Source organism: Stomoxys calcitrans, chromosome 2 (genome assembly GCF_963082655.1).
Source record: "Stomoxys calcitrans chromosome 2, idStoCalc2.1, whole genome shotgun sequence".
NCBI lineage: Eukaryota > Metazoa > Arthropoda > Insecta > Diptera > Muscidae > Stomoxys > Stomoxys calcitrans.
In genome coordinates this window covers 59,638,736-59,664,747 of record NC_081553.1, presented here as the reverse complement: position 1 = coordinate 59,664,747, position 26,012 = coordinate 59,638,736, and the positions used below count along the sequence as shown (strand labels likewise).

Sequence of the window (26,012 nt, the reverse complement as noted above, 5' to 3'; positions counted from 1 at the left end):
CAAAACTAATGATAATTAACTGTAAAAGTAACAGAAAACACTCAGCGAGAGTGTGAGAGAGTAACTGCGAAAATGAGACAACTTTGCAGAGCAGAGAAATTTACCGTTTGCTGCTGAGAGCATATAATTTTCACAGATAATGATGTTATGTGGGCCTTTTGGAAGGATGCATCTGTGTGTGTGTGTGGGTGAGTGCGTACCAGTGTATCTCTCTCGCTCTCTCATAGCTCAGGAGATGAATTTGTAATGCTCACTTTTGGCGATAACGTAAAGTGTGTACGACGTAGCAAAAAACAAGAATCCATAAAGGAAAACAACAACCATGCAAGAGATTTGGCCGTATGGCGGGCGGTTTGAATAGGTCTGTGCTTCTATATATGTTTATGCGTGTATGTGTGTGTGTGAGTGCCTTTAGTAAATACACTAATAAAGAGGGTCGTTTTGCTGATTGTAGCCGCCAACTGTGTGCGTGCGTTTCAGATACTACGTACGACATGGCAAAGCATCTCGCACTCGCGGATAAAGAGTTCTTCTTCATACAATAAAATGTTGTTGCTGCTGCTGCGGTCGTAGTAGCCGTCGTCGTCATAGTCGTAGTCGACAACATCATCATCGCTTCTCCTCGGCCGTTGTGAGTTGGTTTGTTTCATTTACAGCGCCAACAAATGCAACGGTAAAAAAATTGGAATCACTTTGTCGCGTACAAACGTGTTCTAACAGTAGCGTACAGAACGTCGCGGCGAAAAGACACACGCGCTGTTCTCCTCTATTATTACAAACAAACAAAAAAAAAGATTCTTCTTTACAATAAACAACAAACAAAACAAAAAAACGTTCATTACACAAACACAAGATTTTTGCTTAAAAAAAATTTCAAAACAGAAACACAAATTGTTCAACAAAAGCTCTACCCTTTTTCGGCCAAAAAAAGGAAATATACAAAATTGAAGAAAAAGAAAATCGCAAAGCAAAAGGCCCCAACCCTTTTAAAAGCAAGATCGGAAATTACAAAGAAATTGAAAATTTAGAAAAAAAGTCAAAGTGGAAAATTTCTAAAAAAATGGCAAACAAAATGAAATTTCTCTAAAAAAACAACAACAACACAATAGAAAAAAATTATTTGAAAAAACACAAAGTGAAAGGAAATTTTGCGAAAAAGTGTTAAAAAAGAGAACTGTTTAAAAAAAAAACTCATCTCATCATTGCTATTTGGATAATATACAAACACAAAAAAAATCTATGAAAATGCTTCAAAATGCTACGCCACTTAGTAACAGTGAGAGTATCCTCCTCTGGCACTAAACTCCCTGCAACTTTAGTTTAGCCTGTAGCCCTTACGGTCTCGGTACTCGCTTGACATATCTTAGGATTTGAATGTTAAGCTGTCGCCTCTGTTTGAGAAGTTGAAAAAAATTAATAAAAACAATAATTGTGCAAAATTTAATAGAAAGCATTGAAGCCAAAACAGCAATAGAACCTAGAGTTCAATAAAACAAAAAAAGTTTGATTATTTTTGGTTGGGAAAAAACGCGCCTTACAAACATCATTCCAATGTTGTCGTGTTTGGTGCCGTCGTCAACATCACGTTTTGGTCAAGAGGATAATATTATCAATCAAAGTATGCCCTCATCGCCAGCATTCACCATGCAATGTAAGTACCAAAAAACCGAAACTAAATACCACTTCAAAATAGGGCATTAGGGATACAAAAAAACTTTAAGCAGGTGGTGAGAAAAAGTTTTTTAAAAACTGTTTTACCAGCGGTAATATATATGGGAAGGATAGAACCAATGTTCATAAATATTTTGAACTTTTTTTCTAAGCAAAAGTTCCGCACAATGATATTTTGGCTTATTATCTTCATGATATTGACAGGATTTGAAGCCAGGAGTTTTTCACCTTAAGGAGCAAGGGTAGGAAGTTTAAGATTGGAATAGACCTCTGCTTACTTTAGTTTTACCTTAGCATGTGGAGTTTGAATGAAGTGCCACATAGTGGACACCGCTTCTAAGGAAAAGTTCATTAAACAGCCTTAGCGCGAAGATTTTAATCTATAACATAAATTTTGATTAACACTCCAATATTATCTCCATATCCTCTTTCACGCTAGGTAGGAATACAGACCCCGGTACTTTTTGTGTATAAAAATTGGAGATTTAATGAATGAATCTACCAAACACCAGTAATAAAATACCAACACCAGGAACAATGATCTTCAAAATCAAAGTTATATTTCATCAAAAATTTTATCATGCATATTCCATTGAAGAGCATCAGGATACTTCTCTCATGTTAGTTCTTAGTGAGCGAAAAAACTTTCGCTAAAAATTGTTACTGGCATTTTCGTCAGGATTCGTTACAAATGTTCAGCCTAAAAGGCTTACATGCTTACCCTTGCGCTATCATAGACTCCCTATTATAGACTTAAAGTAATTCCACCAAAAGCAATCTTTAGAATTTCGGCAAAAGAAAGACCAAATTGGCCAATCTTTACATGTCGGAGGTGAACTGTTCACCTCATAAATCTTTTATATTGGGAGACATACCCAAAATAACTCTTTTACTCATATTTTGGGTTAGCAATTAATACACCTATCGACTTCTAACTACTGCTACTAAATTTTCAATTAACATTCCATTTAGGATCAGGAGATACTTGATACTTCTTTTCTTTCATATCTCTCATATCCAGCGTTGCCGTTTTGGGCTTTTTCTACAAAATTTGGTAGGATTTACTTTACATTTTTATGGGTTTGGTCCGATGGACGGCCCACTTTGATTTTGGTTGATTTTTAACGAACATTCCACTTAGAAACCGTAGATACTTTATACTTCTCTCCTATCATATCTCTCATATCCAGCGTTGCCGTTTTGGGCTTTCTCTACCAAATTTGGTACAATTTACTTTCAATTTTTTAGGGACGATCCATTTCGATTTTGGTTGATTTTTATCAAACATTCCACTTAGGATCAGGAGATACTTGAAACTTCTCTCCTTTCATATCTCTCATATCCAGCGTTGCCGTTTTGGGCTTTTTCTACCGAAATTGGTAGGATTTGCTTTAAAATTTTTTAAGGGTTTGGTCGGATGGACCGCCCCCTTTCGATTTTGGTGGATTTTTAGCGAACATTCCACATAGGAACAAGAAGTATCTACTTCTCTCCTATCATATCCTGCGTTGCCGTTTTGGGTTTTTTCTACCAAATTTTGGGTTTTAAGGGTTTGGTCGGATGGACCGCCCCATTTCGATTTTGGTTGATTTTTAGCAAACATTCCACTTAGGAACGGTAGATACTTGATATTTCTCTCCTATCATACCTCTCATATCCAGCGTTGCCGTTTTGGGCTTTTTCTACCAAATTTGGTAGGATTTACTTTGAATTTTTTAAGGGTTTGGTCGGATGGACCGCCCCATTTCGATTTTGGTTGATTTTTAGCGAAATTTAATTTTTACACCCATAGAATAGGGGGTATATTCAGTAAGTCATCCCGTTACCTAAACATCCAAATATCCATTTCCGACCCCACAAAATGTGTATATTCTTGATCGTCATAAAATTCTAACACGATTTAACGATATCCGCATGTCTGTCCGTCCGCCTACGTGTCCGTCTGTTGTAATCACACTACAGCCTTCAAAAACTTCGATATTGACCTAAATTTTTGAACAGATCCTAAGTTTTTTCCAGGTTAAGTTCTTAAATGGGCAAAATCGTACTATTTTTGATTAAGCTTCCATATAGACCGATCTGCCGATTCAGTGTCCATAGCCGCTTTACTACCCGATTTTGCTGAAATTTGGAACAATGAGTTGCATCAGGTCCACATTTTGATATTCGGTCTAAATATGGTCAATATCGGCCTATATACACCCATAGAAAAAATCATGCACGGCGTTGACATTCGTTCATACAAGTGAATCAACACACAGATGTTATCAAATCAACCACATATGTTCATAAACCGACAACAGTTTTTGTTAATGAAACATCCACATCCGTTCACATTCGGGAAAAGTCTAGTGCACAGCTTTAACAAAAAATGCAAAAAGTTTCCATCCATCCCATTGAATAAGCACATTGGACCACAGTCGTACAATGTACGCACAATGTTTTTAGAGTAATTTAAACTTAAGGTTGGTATACATTCCCATTTTGTAGGGATGATGTTCATAACGGTCGGTGCATGAAACAACAACGCCTGTTCACAAAATTAATCACGCTTGTTAACAATATTACCAACAACGTTTGTGTACGATAATTACATCATTGGTTCATGATTTTGCAACGCTCTTTTTCTGTCAGTGTATAAATATAGCTGTCATATAAATCGTCTGCTGATTTCAGGTGTTAAGCCCATGGAAGTCTAATTTGTTGCCCGATTTTGCTAAAGTTTGGCAATTTTGTTCGATTGGGAAAAAATTTGGTAGGTTTTTTTTTGAAAAATTTTGGTCGGAAAATTTTTTTTGTAGTGGCAACGCTGCCCATTTCTATCTCTCATATCAATGAGTGCAGTGCGATTAAAGTGAAGGTCAGTGAGGAGGTCCCTTCCTTTTTTACTCCAAGTCTGAACGGAGAGCGACATAACTTCCTATAGAAGTTTAAACAATTCAGGATACCTCACAAATGGCTACAAGGGGATAAACACCACGAAAAACTTTTTCTGGTGTTTACGCCAGGATTTGAACACAGGTGTGTGGCGCCATAGCCAGACATGCTAATCCATGCGCCTTGGTGTCATCCACAAAACACACATCAACATATGGAAAATTTCTTCTTTGATCGCCATAACTCACCAGTTGATGGTCGTGTACCAGAAGTAAAAATTCTAACTGAGGAAATAAAAAAATGGTCCTTCGATGATATACTTCCAACATAGAGAAAATAAAATGATTTAATTATCTTTAAAGCAAAACCAAACATAAGAATATTCTCCTATCACAGCTTTATATCTAATATAGATCTACCAGCAAACTGCTTGGACTGAAGATCATTTATCAGCAACCTTTGTACAATGACTCACACCAGCATTCTTCTTATCAAATGAAAAAAATTTCATCTTCAGTGTTTATTAAGATACGCAGAAAGTCTATAAACAGGAAACCATTTTGCCGTCGGTAAAATGTAAAACAAAACACTGCTGAACTATTTGCAGTCTCTAAGAACCTTAAACTTCAAGTTTCCTTCAGATTCAAATGATAAAAAAATGCTGTACTATTTGCGATCTCTAAGAACCTTAAACTCAAAATATTTTAAATTCCACAGGGAATTTCAGAAAAAAATTGGTTTCCAAGAAAGACTTCCCAAAAAATTTTTTTTTTCAAATTTCCCCCAGTTTGAAATACCAAAGCAAATTTTGGAAGAAATGATCTTGGTTAGCATGTCCGCCTATGACGCTGAACGCCTGGGTTCGTATCCTGGCGAGACCAACAGAAAAATTTTTCAGCCGTGGTTTTCCCCTCCTAATGCTGGCAACATTTGTGAGCTACTATGCCATGTAAAAACTTCTCTCCAAAGAGGTGTCGCACTGCGACACACCGTTCGGATTCGGCTATAAAAAGGAAATACCAAAGCAAATTTTGGAACAAATGATTTAAGGAGGTTAGCATGTCCGCCCATGACGCTGAACGCCTGGGTTCAAATCCTGGCGAGACCATCAGAAAAAATTTTCAGCGGTGATTTTCCCCTTCTAATGCTGGCAACATTTGTGAGCTACCATGCCATGTAAAACTTCTCTCCAAAGAGGTGTTGCACTGCGGCACGCCGTTCGGACTCGACTATAAAAAGGAGGCCCCTTATCATTGAGCTTAAATTTTAATCGGACTGGACTCATTGATTTGTGTGAAGTTTGCCCCTGTTCCTTAGTGGAATGTTCATGGGCAAAATTTGCAATTTTGGGCTTTAGGCTATGGCTTAAAAAAACAGAAGAAAGCACTGGTCTTAAGCTACCTTCGGCTGTTTTCATACATATTGAGTTGCCCAAAAAGTAATTGCGGATTTTTCATATAGTCGGCGTTGACAAATTTTTTCACAGCTTGTGACTCTGTAATTGCATTCTTTCTTCTGTCAGTTATCAGCTGTTACTTTTAGCTTGCTTTAGAAAAAAAGTATAAAAAAAGTATATTTGATTAAAGTTCATTCTAAGTTTTATTAAAAATGCATTTACTTTCTTTAAAAAAATCCGCAATTACTTTTTGGGCAACCCAATATATAGCTAAAAAAATCCTTTTATACCAGAAGTTACCGATTTTTTGGTCCTTAATGAAGTGTCCCACATAACAAAAACTCTTTATAGAGATTTTTTTAACCAAAATAAGAATGTTACTTGATTTGCTTTGAAAAATTCCCTCTCAAAATAAACAAAGAAATTTTTATTACAAATTTTTGTTATATTATTTTAATAAACTCAGGCTCATTCTCGGAATTGCTGCCCAATAATAAAAATTCTAAACTATTATCATTAAAAATTTCTATTTAATTTCTAAATGTCCGCATAACTTAATGCCTTATACTTTATTTCCCCATCTCCTCCAGTTTACCCAAAGAACTCCGCCAAAAATTTTTTTTATTTAAAAAAAATTTTTTTTTGTTTAATTTTCAAAACGCGGGTGGTCTTCAAGAACTAAAACTCAAACAAAGCCAATGTACACAGTGTGTGTACGTTAACCTGCTGAAATTGCAAACTTTTAGATTGAAAATCACCCTCAAGCATAATGTGTACACACATACAACGAAAAGTGTACGCCTGACCAAATGGAGCCTTATTAAAAGCAAATGTTATTGTTTTCATTATACCCTGTTTGGGATGAACAGCGGCCAAAGAAGCGATCATATGAAATTCACCTTAAAACACCACGCTTTCAAAATATACAGATCAAATGTTGATCATCCCATATCCCTGCTACACAACAAAGTCTTGAGGCCATGGGCAACGAAAATTAGGGTTGGCTCGATCACCGGCTGCACTGGCTGAGATGGTTGGTTGGCTGCGTTCTCCTTTATTGAAACAATAAATAAATCGTCTGCTATGGTTGCATCAAATTTCATAATTTTCAAAACCTAAAAAGGGAATTTCATTTATGTTTATGACGGTGTTGTGCTAAAAATTATTTCGTATTTCTTGCGTTTTTTTTTACGTTGTGCTTCAATAATATTGACTATAAAGTGAACAACGGCCCCTAAGAGTAGAAAGACTTTGTCTTGAGAATGAAAATAAACACCTCCAAAATATAAACAAGAAAAAAATGATAATGGTAAACAGTTATGGACGTGATCTGTGGAGGGGGAGAAAGGAAAAGGAGTTAGGTGTTTAAAAAAAACACTGAGGAAAAAAGGCGGAAAAAGTAAAAAAAAGGAGTATAAAAAGGAGGCCACCGTAGCGCAGAGTTCAACATGTCCGTCTGTGATGTTGAGCGCCTGGGTTGGAATCTCCTCCTAAGGCTGGTAACATTTGTGAGGTGCTATGCCATTAAAAACTTCTCTACAAAGAGGTGTCACATTGTGGCGCGCCGTTCGGACTCGGCTATAAAAAGGAAGTACTTTGTTATTGAGCTTGAATTTGAATCGGACTGTGCTCATTGATATGTAAGAAGTTTGCCCCTGTTCCTTAGTAGAATATTCATGGGCGAAATTTGCAATTTTGAAATATAAAAAAAATATAACAAATTATAATAAAAAATTAAAAAATAAAAAAATTAAATAAAATAAAATAATAAAAAAATAATAAAAAAATAAAATAAAAATAAAATAAAAATAAAATAAAATAAAATAAAATAAAATAAAAATAAAATAAAATAAAACAAAATAAAATAAAATAAAATAAATAAATAAAATATAAAATAAAATAAAACAAAATAAAATAAAATAAAATAAAATGAAATAAAATAAAATAAAATAAAATAAAATAAAATAAAATAAAATAAAATAAAATAAAATAAAATAAAATAAAATAAAATAAAATAAAATACAATAAAAGAAAATAAAATAAAATAAAATAAAATAAAATAAAATAAAATAAAATAAAATAAAATAAAATAAAATAAAATAAAATAAAATAAAATAAAATAAAATAAAATAAAATAAAATAAAATAAAATAAAATAAAATAAAATAAAATAAAATAAAATAAAATAAAACAAAATAAAAAAAAATAAAATAAAATAAAAAACTTTTTAGTATTCGGACCATAAATGAATTGAATGTTGAACATTGTAGAAGTCATTGTGTAATATTTCTGTCCATATTGTACACGTATATTGAAGGTCATGAGAAAAGCCGTTGTACAAAAGTTTCTACCCAATCGGATGACAATTGCGCCATCTAGAGGCTCAAGAAGTCAAGACCCAAGATCGGTTTATATGGTAGCTATATCAGGTTATGAAGCGATTTGAATCATACTAAACACAGTTGTTGAAGGTGATACCGAAACACTGCGTGCAAAATTTCAGTCAAATCTGATAAGAATTGCGCCCTCTAGAGGCTCAAGAACTCAAGACCCAAGGTAGGTTTATATGGCAGCTATATCAAAACATGGACCGATTTGGCCCATTTTTAATCCCAACTGTCCTACGCAAATAAAAAGTATTTGTGCAAAATCTCAGAAAGCTGCCTTAACGCGTTCGACCGCTATAGTGATTTCGACAGACGGACGGGCGAACACGGCTAAATCGACTCAGAATGCCGAGACGATCCAGAATATATATACTTTATGGGGTCTCCGACGCATATTTCGAGGTGTTCCAAACGGAATGACTAGATTAGTATACCCCCATCCTATGGTGGTGGGTATAAAAATTGTTTCTTTTCCTCCAAATCATGATTTTATATGACGTTAAATTTTTTTTATACCTCTCACCATAGGATGGGGGTATACAAGTTTCGACATTCAGTTTGTAACACCTCGAAATATTGGTCTGAGACCCCATAAACTATTTATATACTTGATCATCTGAACATTCTGAATCTATCCAGCCATGTCCGTCCGTCAGTCTGTCGAAATCACGATAGCGGTCGAACGCATAAAGCTTGCCGCTTGAAATTTTGCACAGATACTTCCTATATGTGTAGGTCGTTGGAAATTACAAATGAGCCATGTCAAATCAGATTTAGATATAGCTCTCATAAAAATCGATCTCCCGATTTTAGTTCTTGAGCCCCTGGAACCCGCAATTTGTGTCCGATTTGGTTGAAATTTTGCACAGAGTGTTCTGCTATAGCTCCCAACAACTGAGCCAAGTGCGGTCTAAATCGGTTTATAACCTTATACAGCTCCCATATAAACCGATCTGCCGATTTGACTTCTTGAGCCCCTGGGAGCCGCAATTTGTGTCCGATTTGTCTGAAATTTTGCAAGTGGTATTCTGCTGCGACTTTTAACAACTGTGCCAAGTACGGTCCAAATCGGTCTATAACCTGATATAGCTCCCCTATAAATCGATCTCCCGATTTGACTTCTTGAGCCCTTACAAGCCACATTTTTTGTTCGATGTGGCTGAAATTTTGCATGCGGTGTTTTATTGCGTCTTTCAACAATTGTGCCAAGTACGGTTCAAATCGGTCTATAACCTGAAAAAGCTCCCATAGAAACAGATCGCTTGATTTGACTTCCTGAGCCTTAATTTTTGCTGGTTTGACCAAAGTTAAGTATGTAGAGTAAAATTATGCCATTCAGTTAAATTGGTATATCCTACACCACTACTGTGGTACAGGGTATTATAACTTAGTGAATTAGTTTGTAACACCCAAAAGGAAGAAAGATAGACCCATTGATAAGTATACCGATCGATTCAGAATCACTTTCTGATTCAATTTAGCTATGTCCCACTGTCTGTCTGTCCGTCCGTCTGTCCATGTTAATTTGTGCGCAAACTACAGGTCGCAATTTTCATCCGATCGTCTTCAAATTTGGTATGGGCATGTTTTTCGGCCTAGAGACGTAGCCTATCGAATTTGGAAAAAATCGGTTCAGATTTGGATTAGCTTCCATATATATGTTCATCCGATTTGCAGTAATAATGCAATAAAATAGTCATTTATTAACCGATTCTCTCGAAATTTGGCAGGAAGGATTTTCTTTTGACTCTTAATATTACTGGTGAATTTCAAAGATATCTGTTCAGATTTGGATATAGCTTCCATATATATTTTCGTCCGATTTGCAGTAATACAGCAGTAAAATGGTCATTTGTTGACCGATTCTCTCTAAATTCGACAGGAAGGATTTTCTTATGACTCTCAATAGTACTGGTAAATATCATATTAATCGGTTCAGATTTGGATATAGCTCCCATATGTATGTTCTTCCGATTTCCAGTAATACAGCAATAAAATGGTCATTTGTTAACCGATACTCTCGAAATTCGACAGGAAGGATTTTCTTATGACTCTCAATAGTACTGGTGAATTTCATAGAAATCGGTTCAGATTTGGATATAGCTCCCATATATATGTTCGTCCGATTTTCAGTAATACAGCAGTAAAATGGTCATTTGTTAACTGATTCTCTCGAAATTTGGCAGGAAGGATTTTCTTATGACTCTCAATAGTACTGGTGAATTTCATAGAAATCGGTTCAGATTTGGATATAGCTCCCATATATATGTTCGTCCGATTTTCAGTAATACAGCAGTAAAATGGTCATTTGTTAACTGATTCTCTCGAAATTTGGCAGGAAGGATTTTCTTATGACTCTCGATATTACTGGTGAATTTCAAAGAAATCTATTCAGATATTGGGTTGCCCAAAAAGTAATTGCGGATTTTTCATATAGTCGGCGTTGACAAATTTTTTCACAGCTTGAGACTCTGTAATTGCATTCTTTCTTCTGTCAGTTATCAGCTGTTACTTTTAGCTTGCTTTAGAAAAAAAAGTGTAAAAAAGTATATTTGATTAAAGTTCATTCTAAGTTTTATTAAAAATGCATTTACTTTCTTTTAAAAAAAACCGCAATTACTTTTTGGGCAACCCAATATATATATCGCCCGATTTTCACTTTTAGTTTTTGTATAAATTTTTAGCAGATGCCATGGTGATGGATTGCCAACATGCGGCCCGTCCGAACTTAGCACGCTTTTACTTGTTTTAATTACTTTCATTTATTCACTTTATGCCAATCCAAATTTCATTAGGACACCTTTTTCCTAACACGAGCTAGAATTTTTCTAAGACAGCTCTTTCCTTCGGTATTTTTCTACTCATTCAGCGTTAATGGGTTAAAATCTTCCAAATAAAGTTTAATTTTAATTTTATTTTTATTTCACATTTTTATAAATTTATTGTTTTCTACTTAGGTTTTTATTTCTATGACAAAGAAAATAATCGTTCGATATTGGCAAACGTCATTTGCTGTTATATGCGTAATTCAACTTAATGACGCAAATGATGCATGTAAGAAAGACCACTATGTACTTTGGAAAAACCTCATGAAGCATTTCTAAACAGCACGCGACATTTCAATAAGACTAAAAATAAAAATACGGTTTTACATCGTTTATAATAATCAATTGATACTTTTTTTATTGAACCTGATTCACCTTCACCTTGCAACATCGCACTGAGTATAAAATCATTACAAACCACATTTATTTCTAGAACGTATTTCCATTCACATCCCATGTTATTCACCTGAAACGGCCATAATTTTACTTTCACACCTCACACTCATTAACTACAACATAACCACAAACAAAGTAGCCCATGTTAACCACCAATCATGATGGGCCATCAACATAAAACTGAAAGTAGCCATAATTTTATAAACAAGCCAAAACAGGGCACACCTTAAGACATGCGCAGCAATGGGAACAGGTAGAACCAGAAACCAAAAAAAAACCAAAAACCATACCTTCCCTCAATTGAAAAACTACAGGTGGTTGAAGTCAACACTCATCCATAAAAGGTAGGAGGGATATGATAATGGCAGTCACTAAGTTGATGATGACGACGGCGCTATGGAAATTTCAAACCCCCTTAAATAAGGTTGCTATGGTTTCCAGCAATGAACAGTAGAGCGAGAGAGAGAGAGAGAGAGACAGACATGAAACAAAGGCCTGACAAGGTGTTTGCGGTCACTTGTTGTAGTTCAGATAATCGAAAATTTCACAAGGGATTTATTCATGTTGATTTTAAGGTTCTTCATAGTGATAGTCTGTCTCTTATCTCATTATTTGAAGTCTTGTAAATGAAGTAAGGTGTTGTTTGTTTATTTTCTCTGGGTTTGATGATCATTATTTAGGGATTTGTAGACATAATATTGAGGTGATTTTGAGAAACTGTAAAATTTTCTGTGATCAGCAATGATTGTTTAAATATTTATTCTATAGAACGCTGATAAGACTAAAGTTTGAGGTTCAACTAAACAAATATCATTGACTTGGAGTTAAAATTGAATTTTAGTTTTTTGGATTAAACATTTTGTCAAACTTTGGATTTTGTAAACAAACTTTATTTCTATTGTTGTTTAGTTGATATTTTTAGGATATAAGTGTCTTGTAGCAGAAAATAATAGGAAACAGTAGGAATCAAAATTTGACTGATCTTTTTTTCTTCAATAGTCAATGCATGATATCTTCTCTGCATTTTGAACATTCCACTAAGGAACAGGGTCAAACTTCTTATGGCAATATCCCGGCTTACTAGTATTATCATTTGCACAAGCCTAATATGTATTAGCATATTAGGCTTGTGCAAATGTTAATACTAATAAGCCGGGACACTGCCATTAGAAGTTTGACCCTGTTCCTTAGTGGAATGTTCAATGTTCAAAATGCAGAGTAGTTATCATGCATTGACTATTGAAGAAAAAGAAGTTCAATCAAATTTTGATTCCTACTGTTTCCTTCTACTCTATGCTACTAGACACTTATTTCCTAAAAATATCAACTAAACAACAACATAAATAAAGTTTTCTTTTACAAAATCTAATGGAATAAATTCCATTTAATCTAACTTTTTGACCAATATATTGGAACTGTAGGAATCGTGTTAATCGCCAACATGAAAAAATATCACTCCAATTTTATTTAAACTGAAATTTATTATATTGTAATAAGAAAAAAAGAGTGATGAAATTGGTTAGCCGGGAATGCTATAATGCGAAAATGCGGAAAATATATCATGTATTGACTTTTGAAGAAGAGAGAAGATATCATGTATTGACTTTTGATTCCTACTACTTTGTGCTACAAGACACTTTTTTCCCAAGAATATCAACTAAACAACAATGGAAATAAAGTTTTTTACAAAATCTAATGAAATAAATTCCATTTAACAAAACTTGTTGACTAATAGATTGGAACTGTAGGAATCGTGTTAATCGCCAACATGAAAAAATATCACTCCAATTTTATTTAAACTGAAATTTATTATATTGTAATAAGAAAAAAAGAGTGATGAAATTGGTTAGCCGGGACTGCCATAATGCGAAAATGCGGAAAAGATATCATGTATTGACTTTTGAAGAAGTGAGAAGATATCATGTATTGACTTTTGATTCCTACTGTTTCCTACTACTTTGTGCTACAAGACACTTATTTCCCAAGAATATCAACTAAACAACAATAGAAATAAATTTTTCTCTTACAAAATCCAATGAAATAATTTCCATTTAACAAAACTTTTTGACTAATAGATTGGAACTGTAGGAATCGTGTTAATCGCCAACATGATAAAATATCACTCCAATTTTATTTAAACTGAAATTTATTATAATAAGAAAAAAAGAGTGATGAAATTGGTTAGCCGGGACTGCTATAATGCGAAAATGCGGAAAAGATATCATGTATTGACTTTTGAAGAAGAGAGAAGATATTATGTATTGACTTTTGATTCCTACTGTTTGCTTCTACTCTATGCTACAAGACACTTATTTCCCAAGAATATCAACTAAACAACAAGAGAAATAAAGTTTTGTTACAAAATCTAATCAAAAAAATTTCATTTAACAAAACTTTTCGACTAATAGATTGGAACTGTAGGAATTGTGACAGCCAATAATGGTCGAAAAACCTAATATTTATCCCTTTTAAGGCAAAGATGGTGCATTGAAATAATAAGGTCTTAGAGAAAAATAAAACTTAAATTATTTTCTTGTAATTCCTACTATCCCTGGCTTTCATTCCTACTGTACCCATCTACTAAATTATAAAAAGTCTTTTAGTTCTATCTTAAATTTCAAGATATAACAATGAAACAAAATTTCTATTGTAAATACAATGAAGTGCTGCATATTTTACCAAAAATAGTGACTAGTAGATGGGAACAGTAGGAATCGTGACAACCAATAATAGGCAAAAAACGTCATATTAATCCCTTTTAAGGCAAAGATTGTGCATTGAAATAATAAGGTCTTAGAGAAAAATAAAACTTAAAACTTCTTGTAATTCCTACTGTCCCTGGCTTTCATTCCTACTGTACCCATCTACTAAATTATAAAAAGTCTTCTAGTTCTATCTTAAATTTCGAGATATAACAATGAAACAAAATTTCTATTTTAATTACAATGAAGTGCTGCATATTTTACCAAAAATAGTGACTAGTAGATGGGAACAGTAGGAATCGTGATAGCCAAAAATAGGCAAAAACCTAATATTTATCCCTTTTAAGGCAATAATGGTGCAATGAATTATTTAATTTCAAAGAATAAAAAAAATCTCTAAATATCTGGTTGTAATTCCTACTGCCCTGGCTTCAATTCCTACTGTACCCATCTACTAAATGATAAAAAGTCTTCTAGTTTAACCTCAAATTACAAGATATAACAATGAAACTATATTTCTATGTAAATTATAATGAAATGTTGCATATTTAACCAAAAGTAGTGTGTAGTAGATGGGAACAGTAGGAATCGTGACAACCAAAAATAGGCAAAAAACTTAATATTTATCCCTTTTAAGGCAATAATGGTGGAATGAAATAATAAGATTTTAAAGAACAAAAAAACTCTAATTATTTTGTTGTAATTCCTACTGTCCCCATCTACTAAGCGATAGAAGGACCGATATATATACCTAAAAATTCAAGATAAAACAATACAAGTTAAATCCACTAGAAAAACTTATGAAATAAAGCATATTTGAACGATTATTAAGACTAGTAGATGGGAACAGTAGGAATTATGCAAAACAATAATGAGCAAAAACTTTAAATTTATGCATTTTAAACTGAAATGTTTTAAAATGAAACCAAAACGCACAAACATCATATATTACGAATAAATTTTTACATTTTTTAAAGATTTTGTATGAGGCTATATTATTACACCCTACACCATAGGATGGGGGTGTACTAATTTCGTCATTCTGTTTGTAACACCTCGAAATATGCGTCTAAGACCCCAGAAAATATATAAGTTCTTGATCGTCGTGACATTTTAAGTCAAACTAGCCATGTCCGTCCGTCTGTCCGTCCGTCTGTCTGTCGACAGCACGCTAACTTTTGAAGGAGTAGAGCTTGAAATTTTGCACAAATACTTCTTATTGGTGTTGGTCGGTTGAGATTGTAAATGGGCCAAATCGGTCCATGTTTTGATATAGCTGTCATATAAACCGATCTTAGGTCTTGACTTCTTGAGCCTCTAGAGGGCGCAATTCTCGTCCGATTTGACTGAAATTTTGCACGCGGTGTGACCGATCTTGGGTCTTGACTTCTTGAGCCTCTAGAGGGCGCAATTCTTATCCGAATGTAATGAAATTTCTCACGACGTGTTTTGTTATGATATCCAACAACTGTGCCAAGTATGGTTCAAATCGGTCCATAACCTGATATAGCTGCCATATAAACCGATCTTGGGTCTTGACTTCTTGAGCCTCTAGAGGGCGCAATTCTCATCCGATTTGAATGAATTTTTGCACGACGTGTTTTGCTATGATATCCAACAACTGTGCCAAGTATGGTTCAAATCGGTTCATAACCTGATATAGCTGCCATATAAACCGATCTTGGGTCTTGACTTCTTGACCCTCTAGAGGGCGCAATTCTCATCCGATTTGAATGAATTTTTGCACGACGTGTTTTGCTATGATATCCAACAACTGTGCCAAGTAAGGTTCAAATCGGTTCATAACCTGATATAGCTGCCATATAAACCGATCTTGGGTCTTGACTTCTTGAGCCTCTAGATGGCGCACTTCTCATCCAATTTGACTGAAATTTTGCACATAGTGTTTTGATATCACTTCCAACAACTGTGCGAGGTATGATTCAAATCGGTCCATAACCTGATATAGCTGCTATATAAACCGATCTTGGGTTTTGATTTATTGAGCTTTTAGAAGGCGCAATTCCTATACGATTTGGCACAGATTTTGTACAACGGTTTCTCCCATGGCCTTCAACATACGTGTGCAATTTGGACTGAATCTATGTATAGCTTGACTCAGCTCCCATATAAACCGATCTCCCGATTTTGATTCTTGATATAGCTCCTCCTCCGTCCATATTCATTATTCTTTGTTTGCCTAAAAAGAGATACTGCACGAAGAACTCGACAGATGTGATCCATGGTGGAGGGTATATAAGGTTCGCCCCCGCCGAACTTAGCACGCTCTTATTTGGTTTTATTTAAAGTATGTCCCATCTCTGTATATTGCGTTGCCCAAAAAGTAATTGCGGATTTTTTAAAAGAAAGTAAATGCATTTTTAATAAAACTTGGAATGAACTTTAATCAAATATACTTTTTTTACACTTTTTTCTAAAGCAAGCTAAAGGTAACAGCTGATTACTGACAGAAGAAAGAATGCAATTACAGAGTCACAAGCTGTGAAAAAATTTGTCAACGCCGACTATATGAAAAATCCGCAATTACTTTTTGGGCAACCCAATATATTTCTATAGTTTTTTTTTAATTTAATTTCATCTGATCTCCTATGTCATATCCGAAAACCCACACTTTTAATATAATTCCCACTTTCATTCATTAGTTTCAAAATTTATTTCCTCTCAATAAATTTTGTAGTATTTTCCGTTGCAATTCATTTTTCAAAACTTATTTCAAAAAATTACTTTTTGTTTAGATTTATGCATTTCAATGTTTTTGTGTATATTTTTATTATTTTTTTTTTTTTTGCTTGGGAGGAGGATGGCGCCTTTATATTTGCCCACCAATAAAACTGATAAAGATAATGATGACGTTGGCGATTGTGATGATAATGATGATGATTATGATGTTATAGTATGGATGACGCTCTGTTATAGACAACAGAGACTACATATAAATTTTGCACAAAATTGTGTAGTATATTTTACAAATTATTATTAGCTTGTTAAAAGTCATAACATTAAATCATTTCATCGAATACCGCCCTCCCACCCATTCACTGAAAAGAAAAGCTCCACCATCAGCGATAAATGTAGCACAGTGGGCGTAAGGAGGGATACATTTTTAAGTGACTTTAAGGGGAAGTGTAGGGTAACGGCACCAATAGCTAGAGTTTCAGAACTAATCTTAAAGTCTTTTTTATGAGGCTCTCAGTTGAGTTAAAAAATGCACTCTGATGTTTTTTTTTTTTTTACAGAAAAAAGGAAATTTCCCAGCAAATCAAAACAAAAAATTAGTTTCACGCCTTAAAGTAATTTTTTGAAACACATACAAGAATGAGGGGAGGTGTCTATGTTTAATAATTTTTTTTTTATGAAAAATTACTACTAAACAAATAACATGAAATGGGTATGTAAACATTAGTGAAAAGTGCCCGTGGCCACTTTTACTGACTGGCGCAAAGATGTTCCTTTTCAATGGTTTGACTATTATGGTGGTGGTGATGGGTTGTGTGCTGCACTGACACGCACGCACACACACAAACGTATATCTGATTGAGCACTTTTAGTGGGGCTCTATGGTATAAACAAAACATAAATGTGTCAGTGATGAAAAGTCATCATCATCAACATGATGCTCGTGTTTTGATTTTTATTTGTATTTTCAAAAGAGGTGGAGCAAGTGCCTCTAAATGGAAGGTGTGAAAATTCAATGGATCATTTTCTTTTTCGTTTCATTTTAGAGGTAAATTTTATTTCTTTGCTGTCGAAAACAAAGGCCCACCATTATTCAAATTAATTTGAAAAAAAGTCTTAACAGGGCTTAGATTTCTTGAGGTTTTCTCGTTTTCTTTGGCTTTTTAAATTCTTGTCTTCAATGTCGGAAATTGTTAATGGCCAACACATTGAAATGTCATTGTTTGCCACTTTTCCACTGAATTTCATCCAAAGATTAATTGCCCAATGTCCACACTTTTGAGTAGAATATCTACGTCTGCAGACATAGAAACATGTGCATGTACCATGGTAGCATAGATAGATTGCTGACTAGCTGGCTGGCTAGGTGGCTAGCTGGTTAGATGTTAGTTTGGCTAGCTCGAAATGGTTTATTCACCTACCTACACATTGCTGAAAAGACAACAATGGCAGTGGCAACAGCAACGGCAGCGGTGGGACAACTGTATTTTTAATAATGCCCAGCTAAGTTGTAAATAATCCTGGGATGGATGGTTGGATGGAGATCGAACATGAAAAACACCTTAACAGCAATACCATTATCATTTAGCCAACACCAAAGGCAGAGGAAGAAAAGTGGTAATCTGCAGCTAGGGTTGCCGCTGAAGGCCAAAACTGAGGAACAAAAAAAAAAATATTACACAATTCTCCAAAGAATGGTCAAAAATAGATGGGAACAATAGGAAACAAAACAATGGAAATTTTTTTTTTAATTTTAATATCATTTTTTTAAAGGAAAAAAATGCGATATTGGTTTATTTTAAAGGCTTACATGATTCCTACTGTTCCCAACTACTAGTTATATAATTTCACAAATATTAAAAGTCACATTTTTTCATGTCATAAAAGACACGATGAATTTTTTTTAATTTAAATTTTGCTGCTTTTCATCCATATTACAATTTTAAGGAAAAAATACGATATTGGTTTATTTTAAAGTACTACACGATTCCTACTGTTCCCAACTACTAGTCATATAATTTCATTAATATCAAAAGTCACATTTTTGCATGTCATAAAAGACACGATGAATTTTTTTAATTTAAATTTCACCGTTTATCAGCCATTTTACAATTTTAAGGAAAAAAATACGATATTGGTTTATTTTAAAGTACTACACGATTCCTACTGTTCCCAACTACTAGTCATATAATTTCATTAATATCAAAAGTCACATTTTTGCATGCCATAAAATACCTAAGATATAACTTAGATAAACGTTGAAGAAGAATTTAATCAGTTTAAAAGCAAAAAATATGATCTTGGTATATTTTAATGATACGCTCGATTCCTACTGTTCCCATCTACTAGTGATACATTTTAATAAAATTGGCTATATTTTGTGTAATACTGTATTTAATTCAAGTTTTATGTTTAAAACTTAAATTGTTATTTATATATGCATATATAAAAGCCCCCTATACATATAGTAGATGGGGACTGTAGGAATCCAAACAAGAAAATTTTTATATTTTTTTTTTCAATTTTCCATAGAACTAGAATTTTTCAAACAATTCTATGGCAATTAACATTTTATTCAAATTTTCTATAAAATTTCAAACCGGATAACATTTTTTTGTAAAAACAAATTTGCAACCATTATTCTAACTAAACATCGAACATTCATTCTAACTTAACTTCACGAAAATTTTGTTGTAAAACTCTTACGGATGGCAACACTATCTGCAATCTCTGTCTTCAATCTAGCGCCCAACCCGTGTGCCCACCTACTAGTCATAATTTCATAAATATCACAAGTCACATTTTTGCATGTCGTAAAGGTAATATAGTAGATGGGGACTGTAGGAATCTAAACAAGAAAATTTGTAAAATGTTTTCCAATTTTCCATAGAACTAGAATTTTTCAAACTGGAATTAACTTTATAAAAATTTTCTCTCAAATTAAACACTGGATAACATTTTTTTGTAAAAATAAAATTTGCAACTATTATTCTAACTAAACATCAAACATTCAATCTAACCTAACTTTACGAAAATTTTGTTGTAAAACTCTTTCTGACCATTGGCATCACTATCTGAAATCTCTGTCTTCATTTTAGCGCCCTAAAGTAGATGTTTAAAAACAAGTTTATCAGTTTAAATGGAAAAAAATAAGACTTTGGTCTATTTTATTGATATGTGCGATTCCTACTGTTCCCATCTACTAGTGATAAATTGCAATTAAATTAGCTATATTTTGTTTAATGCTGTATTTAATTCAAATTTTATGTTTTTAACTTAAATTGGTATTTATGTGTCCATATATGAAACCCCCTATACATATAGTAGATGGGGACTGTAGGAATCCAAAAAGAAATACCCCATCCACTATCATTTTAGTAATATCATAAATAAAATTTAGATATCATAAATGACAAAGGACACTACTAAGGTAGACGTTCAAGAACAATTTTATCAGTTTAAAAGGAAAAACTATGATTTTGTTCTATTTTATTGATATGTGCGATTCCTACTGTTCCCATCTACTAATTATAAATATCAACTAAATTAGCTACAATTCATTTAATTTTGTATTTTATTCAAATTTTATCTTTTTAAGTGAACTTTTAATTCATTTATGGATTTATGAGTGCTCCTAAATACATGTAGTAGATGGGGACAGTAGGAATCCAAACAAAAAAATTTGAAAATTTATTCCAATTTTCTACTAGACTTTTGCTATTTTTTCTATAGAAATAAAATTTTGGGAAAACTGCAATTAACATTTTATACAAATTTTTTATAAAATTAAACACGGGATATCATTTTTTTATAAAAATAACATTGGCAACCTAAATATCGAACATTGATTTCGAACTTACCTCCACCAATATTTTGTTGTAAAACTCTTTGTGGCCAATGGCAACACTGTCTGCAACCTCTGCCTTCATTCTAGCGCCCAACGCGTGACGTTGGTGTCATTTAGAAACATATAAAATACTCCCGCAACCTGCCCTTCATCCTTCACCGAGAAAACATTCGGGTGAAATGCTTTTGCTGCTTCTTTCTTGCTCTTTGTGCTAGTGAGTGCTTTTTAACAAATCGAAAAAACTTGTCAAAAACTTGTTTAAATATGTGAAAACAAATATAATTTATGGGCGTTTTAGTAGGTGTATTAATGCGTATATAGTATGGCTGAGGTTGACAAAACAAAAAAAAAAAACGAACACACAAAATAAGCACAGAATTTTAATCATCATAGGCCATGACAACGGCAACAGCTACAGCAGCACCAACAGCAACAATCACAGACAAACACAATCAGCAGCAAACCACCCATACTCTAGCAAAGCACAATATCAAGGGTCTTTGTAAAGGAACACCTTATACCTCGTGGCTAAGGCTTCAAAATTAAAATTAGCCCCAAATAACAGAATCTCCCCAACATCACCTTAGCCCATTTCAGATGTAATCGATCAAAATCTCAAGCTAAATGCTAAAAATATATACAAAGAAATATTCACTAATTTGTTTTACAGGTTTTTCTTGTCTTCAATCGAAAACAAAAATCCTCCCTACCCTCCTCACTTCAGAAAAAAAATATGTTTCTTCTCTTCATTCCGAGGATGTGGATGATGATGATGGCTCTGCCTCGGAAAAATGTCGAGTGGTCTGAAATTACCTAAGTTTTGATTTGATTGCCAATAGTCAGCTGCCTGGGGTAATTTAAAGGCCCACATACACGCACATTTCCCATCACCTCAAGTGGTTTCAATGCTAGTGTGTGCGTGTGTGTGTGTGTTTCGCTTTAAAAGGGGGATCTTTTTGGGTGGCAATGGTTCGATGGGTGGGTGGGTCGACCAGTATAAGGTGAATTCATGCTATAGTCCATAAGTTATATAAATGTTCCAAGTTATTAATTAGTTTGTGTTAAATGCAAAATGAATGAATTTCATTCTATCCGTCCGTCTGGCAAAGTCTTGGGAAATTTCTACATTTTTCATAATACCTATATGGCCTGATTTCTCCTACTCCAACCCACCCATACCAAGGAAACCTGGGCACATAAGACAGCATTGGTGGCTCATAAATCAAAAAAGTAATTTCAATAAATTTGAATAGAATTAAATTCAAATATTTTTCGATCAATCGACTGTTGATAAAAAGAAAAAAAAAAATACAAAAAAAAACCACCACACACACAAAATGTTTGGAAATTTAAATGATAAAAATATGAAAATTTTTAAGCAATGCTTTTAAGAATTATTGCATGGGTAGTTTCATCAGGTGGTAGTTTTGGCCACAAAAGATGTTAATTTTCAAAGGGAAAATTAAGCAAAAAAGGCGATTTGGCATCATTTAATCAAATAAAGAGTGAGGAAAATTGAAATTCAATGCAAGTAAACAATAAAGAAGATAAAATAAGACAAAACAAAAGATTTTGGTTTTGGTTCATATTAATGACATACACAATTCCTACTGCTACCATCTACTAGTCATAAAAATAAAAACGTATAAACATAAATGTGTCCGTTTAAAAGGAAAAAATGTGATCTTGGCCCATTATTGCATAAATTGCATTCACAATTCCTACTGCTACCATCTACTAGTCATAGAAATAAAAATATAAGACAAAAAAACACAACCTAGTTAGACGTTCAAATATAAATGTGTCCGTTTAAAAGGAAAAAATGTGATCTTGGCCCATTTTAATGGCATGCACGATTCCTACTGTTCCCACCTACTAGTCATAATTTCCAAATAAATGGCATTCACAATTCCTACTGCTACTATCTACTAGTCATAGAAATAAACATATAAGACAAAAAACACAACCTAGTTAAGGAAAAGAAAAAATGTGATCTTGGCCCATTTTAATGACATACACGATTCCTACTGTCCCCACCTACTAGTCATAATTTTCAAATAAATCGGCTGCATTTCATAGGATTTTGTTTATGATTTCACTTTTAGGCTAATAAAATGAATTTTTGGGAATGAATATACAAATGAGACCCCCTAGTCGCCAAGTAGATGGGGACATTAGGAATGAAAACTATAAAAAATAAATAAATAAGGTTTGGTTTTAATAAATTTGGAAAATCGTACCGGAAGTGAGAGAAATAGTACGTTTAGTGCAGCAATTAGTACTATTTGGAATTTTTTTTTGTGAATTGAACTAGAGCTTTGCATTTTTGAAACTTAGGTACACTATGGCAATTTTAATTGGGTGACTATGAGAGTTTTTGGAAATCTGTACATTTAGGTACTAAAAAAAGTACCAAAAAGGTACGAAATAGGGCAGGTGGATAGAAGTAGAATTTAAAAATTTGACAAAAAAGACACCTGGTCCAAAAGGATGAGGGTGAAAAGAAGAAAATGGAAAAATAGTACTGGTAACGGGAAAAACGTACGTTTAGTACCGCAATTGGTACCATTTGGTACTTTCTTAAGAGAGGGAGCTAGAGGTCTGAAATTTGGCATGTAGGGACAACTAGGAAATATATGATGGGTGACTAAATGTTTTTTTTACAACTCAAACATTTTGGTACCTAAATTGGTACCATTTTGTACTTTTCGTTCAGACGGAACTTGAGGCTTGACATTTGGTATGAATGCGCAACTAAGAAATATATGATGAGTGGCTAAATGCTCTATTCACCGTTTGTACATGTTGGTACCAATATTGGTACCATTTGGTACTTTCTGTGCAGATGGAGCTAAAGGTCCAAAATTTGTCATGTACGTAAAACTTAGAAATATATGATGGGTGGCTAAAATTGGTACCATTTAGTACATTCTCCATGGATGGGGCAAGGGGTCTGCAATTTGGCATGCAGTTACAACTATTAGAGATCTATTGAAAATGCATACTTTTTGGTACCAAAATTGGTACCATTTGGTACTTTCTTAACAGATGGAGTTAGAGGTCCGAAATTTGGCATATAAGTACAAGAAGACAACTATTAAAAATCCATACTTTTTGGTACCAAAATTTGCACCATTTGGTACTTTCTTAACAGATGGAGTTAGAGGCATAGAATTCGGCCTATAGGTACAAGAAGTACATATATAATGGGTGACAAAATTATCCTTTCAAATAAGTACATTTTGGTACAAAAAAGTGCAAAATAGTACGAAATAGATTATGTTGTTGTTACAGTTGGTTGTATTCTATCTTTCGTCTGCTTGATTCTGTTGAACGTCAAGATCCAGGAACTCTGTGACAGGGATCTGGGTCTGAGTAGAGTGAATCTGGCAGGGCAGGTTAACAGGTGACGTGTATCGCGTGGTCCCTTGTTACAATCGGGACATACAGCTTGCACGTCGGCATCAATCCTTACTCTGTAGGAGTTGAGGTGGGTGCATTGGAATACAAGTACTCATTGACTATACATATTTGGGTGACCACAAGATTATTGGAAATAGTACATTTAGGTGCTAAAACGTAGAAAATGGTACATTCTATACGAATTGAGATAAAACACTCAAAATTAAGATACGGTTACTTAGTAAATATTGGGCGGTAAGAAGATTTGTTATACCCACCACCATAGGATGGGGTTATACTAATCTAGTCATTTGGTTTGTAACACCGCGAAATATTGATCTGCGACCCCATAAAGTATATATATTCTGGATCGTCTCGACATTCTGATTTGATCAAGCCATGTCTGTCCCTCCGTCCGTCTGTCGTAACCGCGATAGCGTAAAGCTGGCCGCTTGAAATTTTGCACAGATACTTCTAATTGATGTAGGTCGTTGGGGGGTGCAAATGGGCCATATCGGTTCAGATTTGGATATAGCTCCCATATAATCGATCTCCTGATTTGAATTCTTTAGCTTCTGCAAGCCACAATTTTTGTCCGATTTGGCTGAAATTTTGCACATAGTGTTTTCTTAGGTTTTTTAACAAGTGGGCCACGTACGGTTCAAACCGGTCTATAACCTGATATAGCTCCCATATAAACCGATCTCCCGATTTGACTTCTTGAGCCCCTGGAAGCCACAATTTTCATCCGATTTGGCTGAAATTTTGCACAAGGTATTCTCTAGTGACCTCCAATAACTAAGCCTAGTATGGTCGATATCGGTCTATAACCTGATATAGCTCCCATATAAACCGATCTCCCAATTTGACTTCTTGAGCCCCTGGAAGCCACAATTTTCATCCGATTTGGCTGAAATTTTGCACATAGTGTTTTCTAGTGACCTCCAATAACTGTGTCAAGTATGGTCGAAATCGGTCTATAACCTGATATAGCTCCTATATAAACCGATCTCCCGATTTGACTTCTTGAGCCCCTGGAAGCCACAATTTTGTTCCGATTTGGCTGAAATTTTGCATGCGGTGTTCTGTTAAGACTTCCAATAACTGCGCTAATTGCGATTCAAATCGGTTTATAACCTGATATAGCTCCGATATAAACCTATCTCCCAATTTGACTTCTTGAGCATTTACAAGACGCAGTTTTTGTCCGATTTGGCTGAAATGCGGTGTTTTGTTACGACTTCCAACAACTGTGCCAGGTACGCTCCAAATCAGTCTATAAACTGATTATGGTTCACCAAGATGAGCTCTTTTGCAGTACCCTTGTCAATCCGTCAGCCCAACGAAGTTTTGGCTTCAAATTACTTTTGTTTAAGGAACTATTCCCTGATAAAATTTTTCATAATTTTTTTCCGTTTACGGTTTTTTAGGAAATAGGTTATAAAAACGTTTTTGTAGGAAATGGTTATAAAAACTTTACTTACAAATGGGTGGTCCTTCATCTTGTTGATAATCCAACTGAAAAAAAAATAAAAATTATTTAGGATGAACTACTTTAGTAAATTTTCAAAAAAGCACGTTTTCCAATAATCCAAAAAATGATAAATAATTTTTATATTTGCCCTTGTTTCTTTACTCTTCCTAACAAGTCCAAAAAATGTTTTCTTAACTTCCTATATGAATTTTTTCAAAAAATAGTGATCAAGTGATTTTTCATCAAAACAAAAACTTCCAAACAAGACAGGCACGCACGCACGCAAGCAATAATGTTTTCACTTGTTGTCTTAAAAAAAAAAAATATTTTTTTTTACAT

General features: G+C 34.0%; 1 protein-coding gene across 1 annotated transcript in view; it reads left to right on the top strand.

Annotated features, from left to right (window-relative positions):
- The first annotated feature begins 437 nt into the window (after nt 1-437).
- Nucleotides 438-26,012, top strand: part of LOC106088277 (zinc finger protein 1) — a 92,492-nt gene continuing 66,917 nt past the window's right edge. Inside the window, exon 1 of the mRNA XM_013253704.2 lies at nt 438-1,651. Within this exon, the coding sequence (XP_013109158.2) occupies nt 1,552-1,651 (100 nt within the window). The 5' untranslated portion in view covers nt 438-1,551. The remainder of the gene's footprint in view (nt 1,652-26,012) is intronic.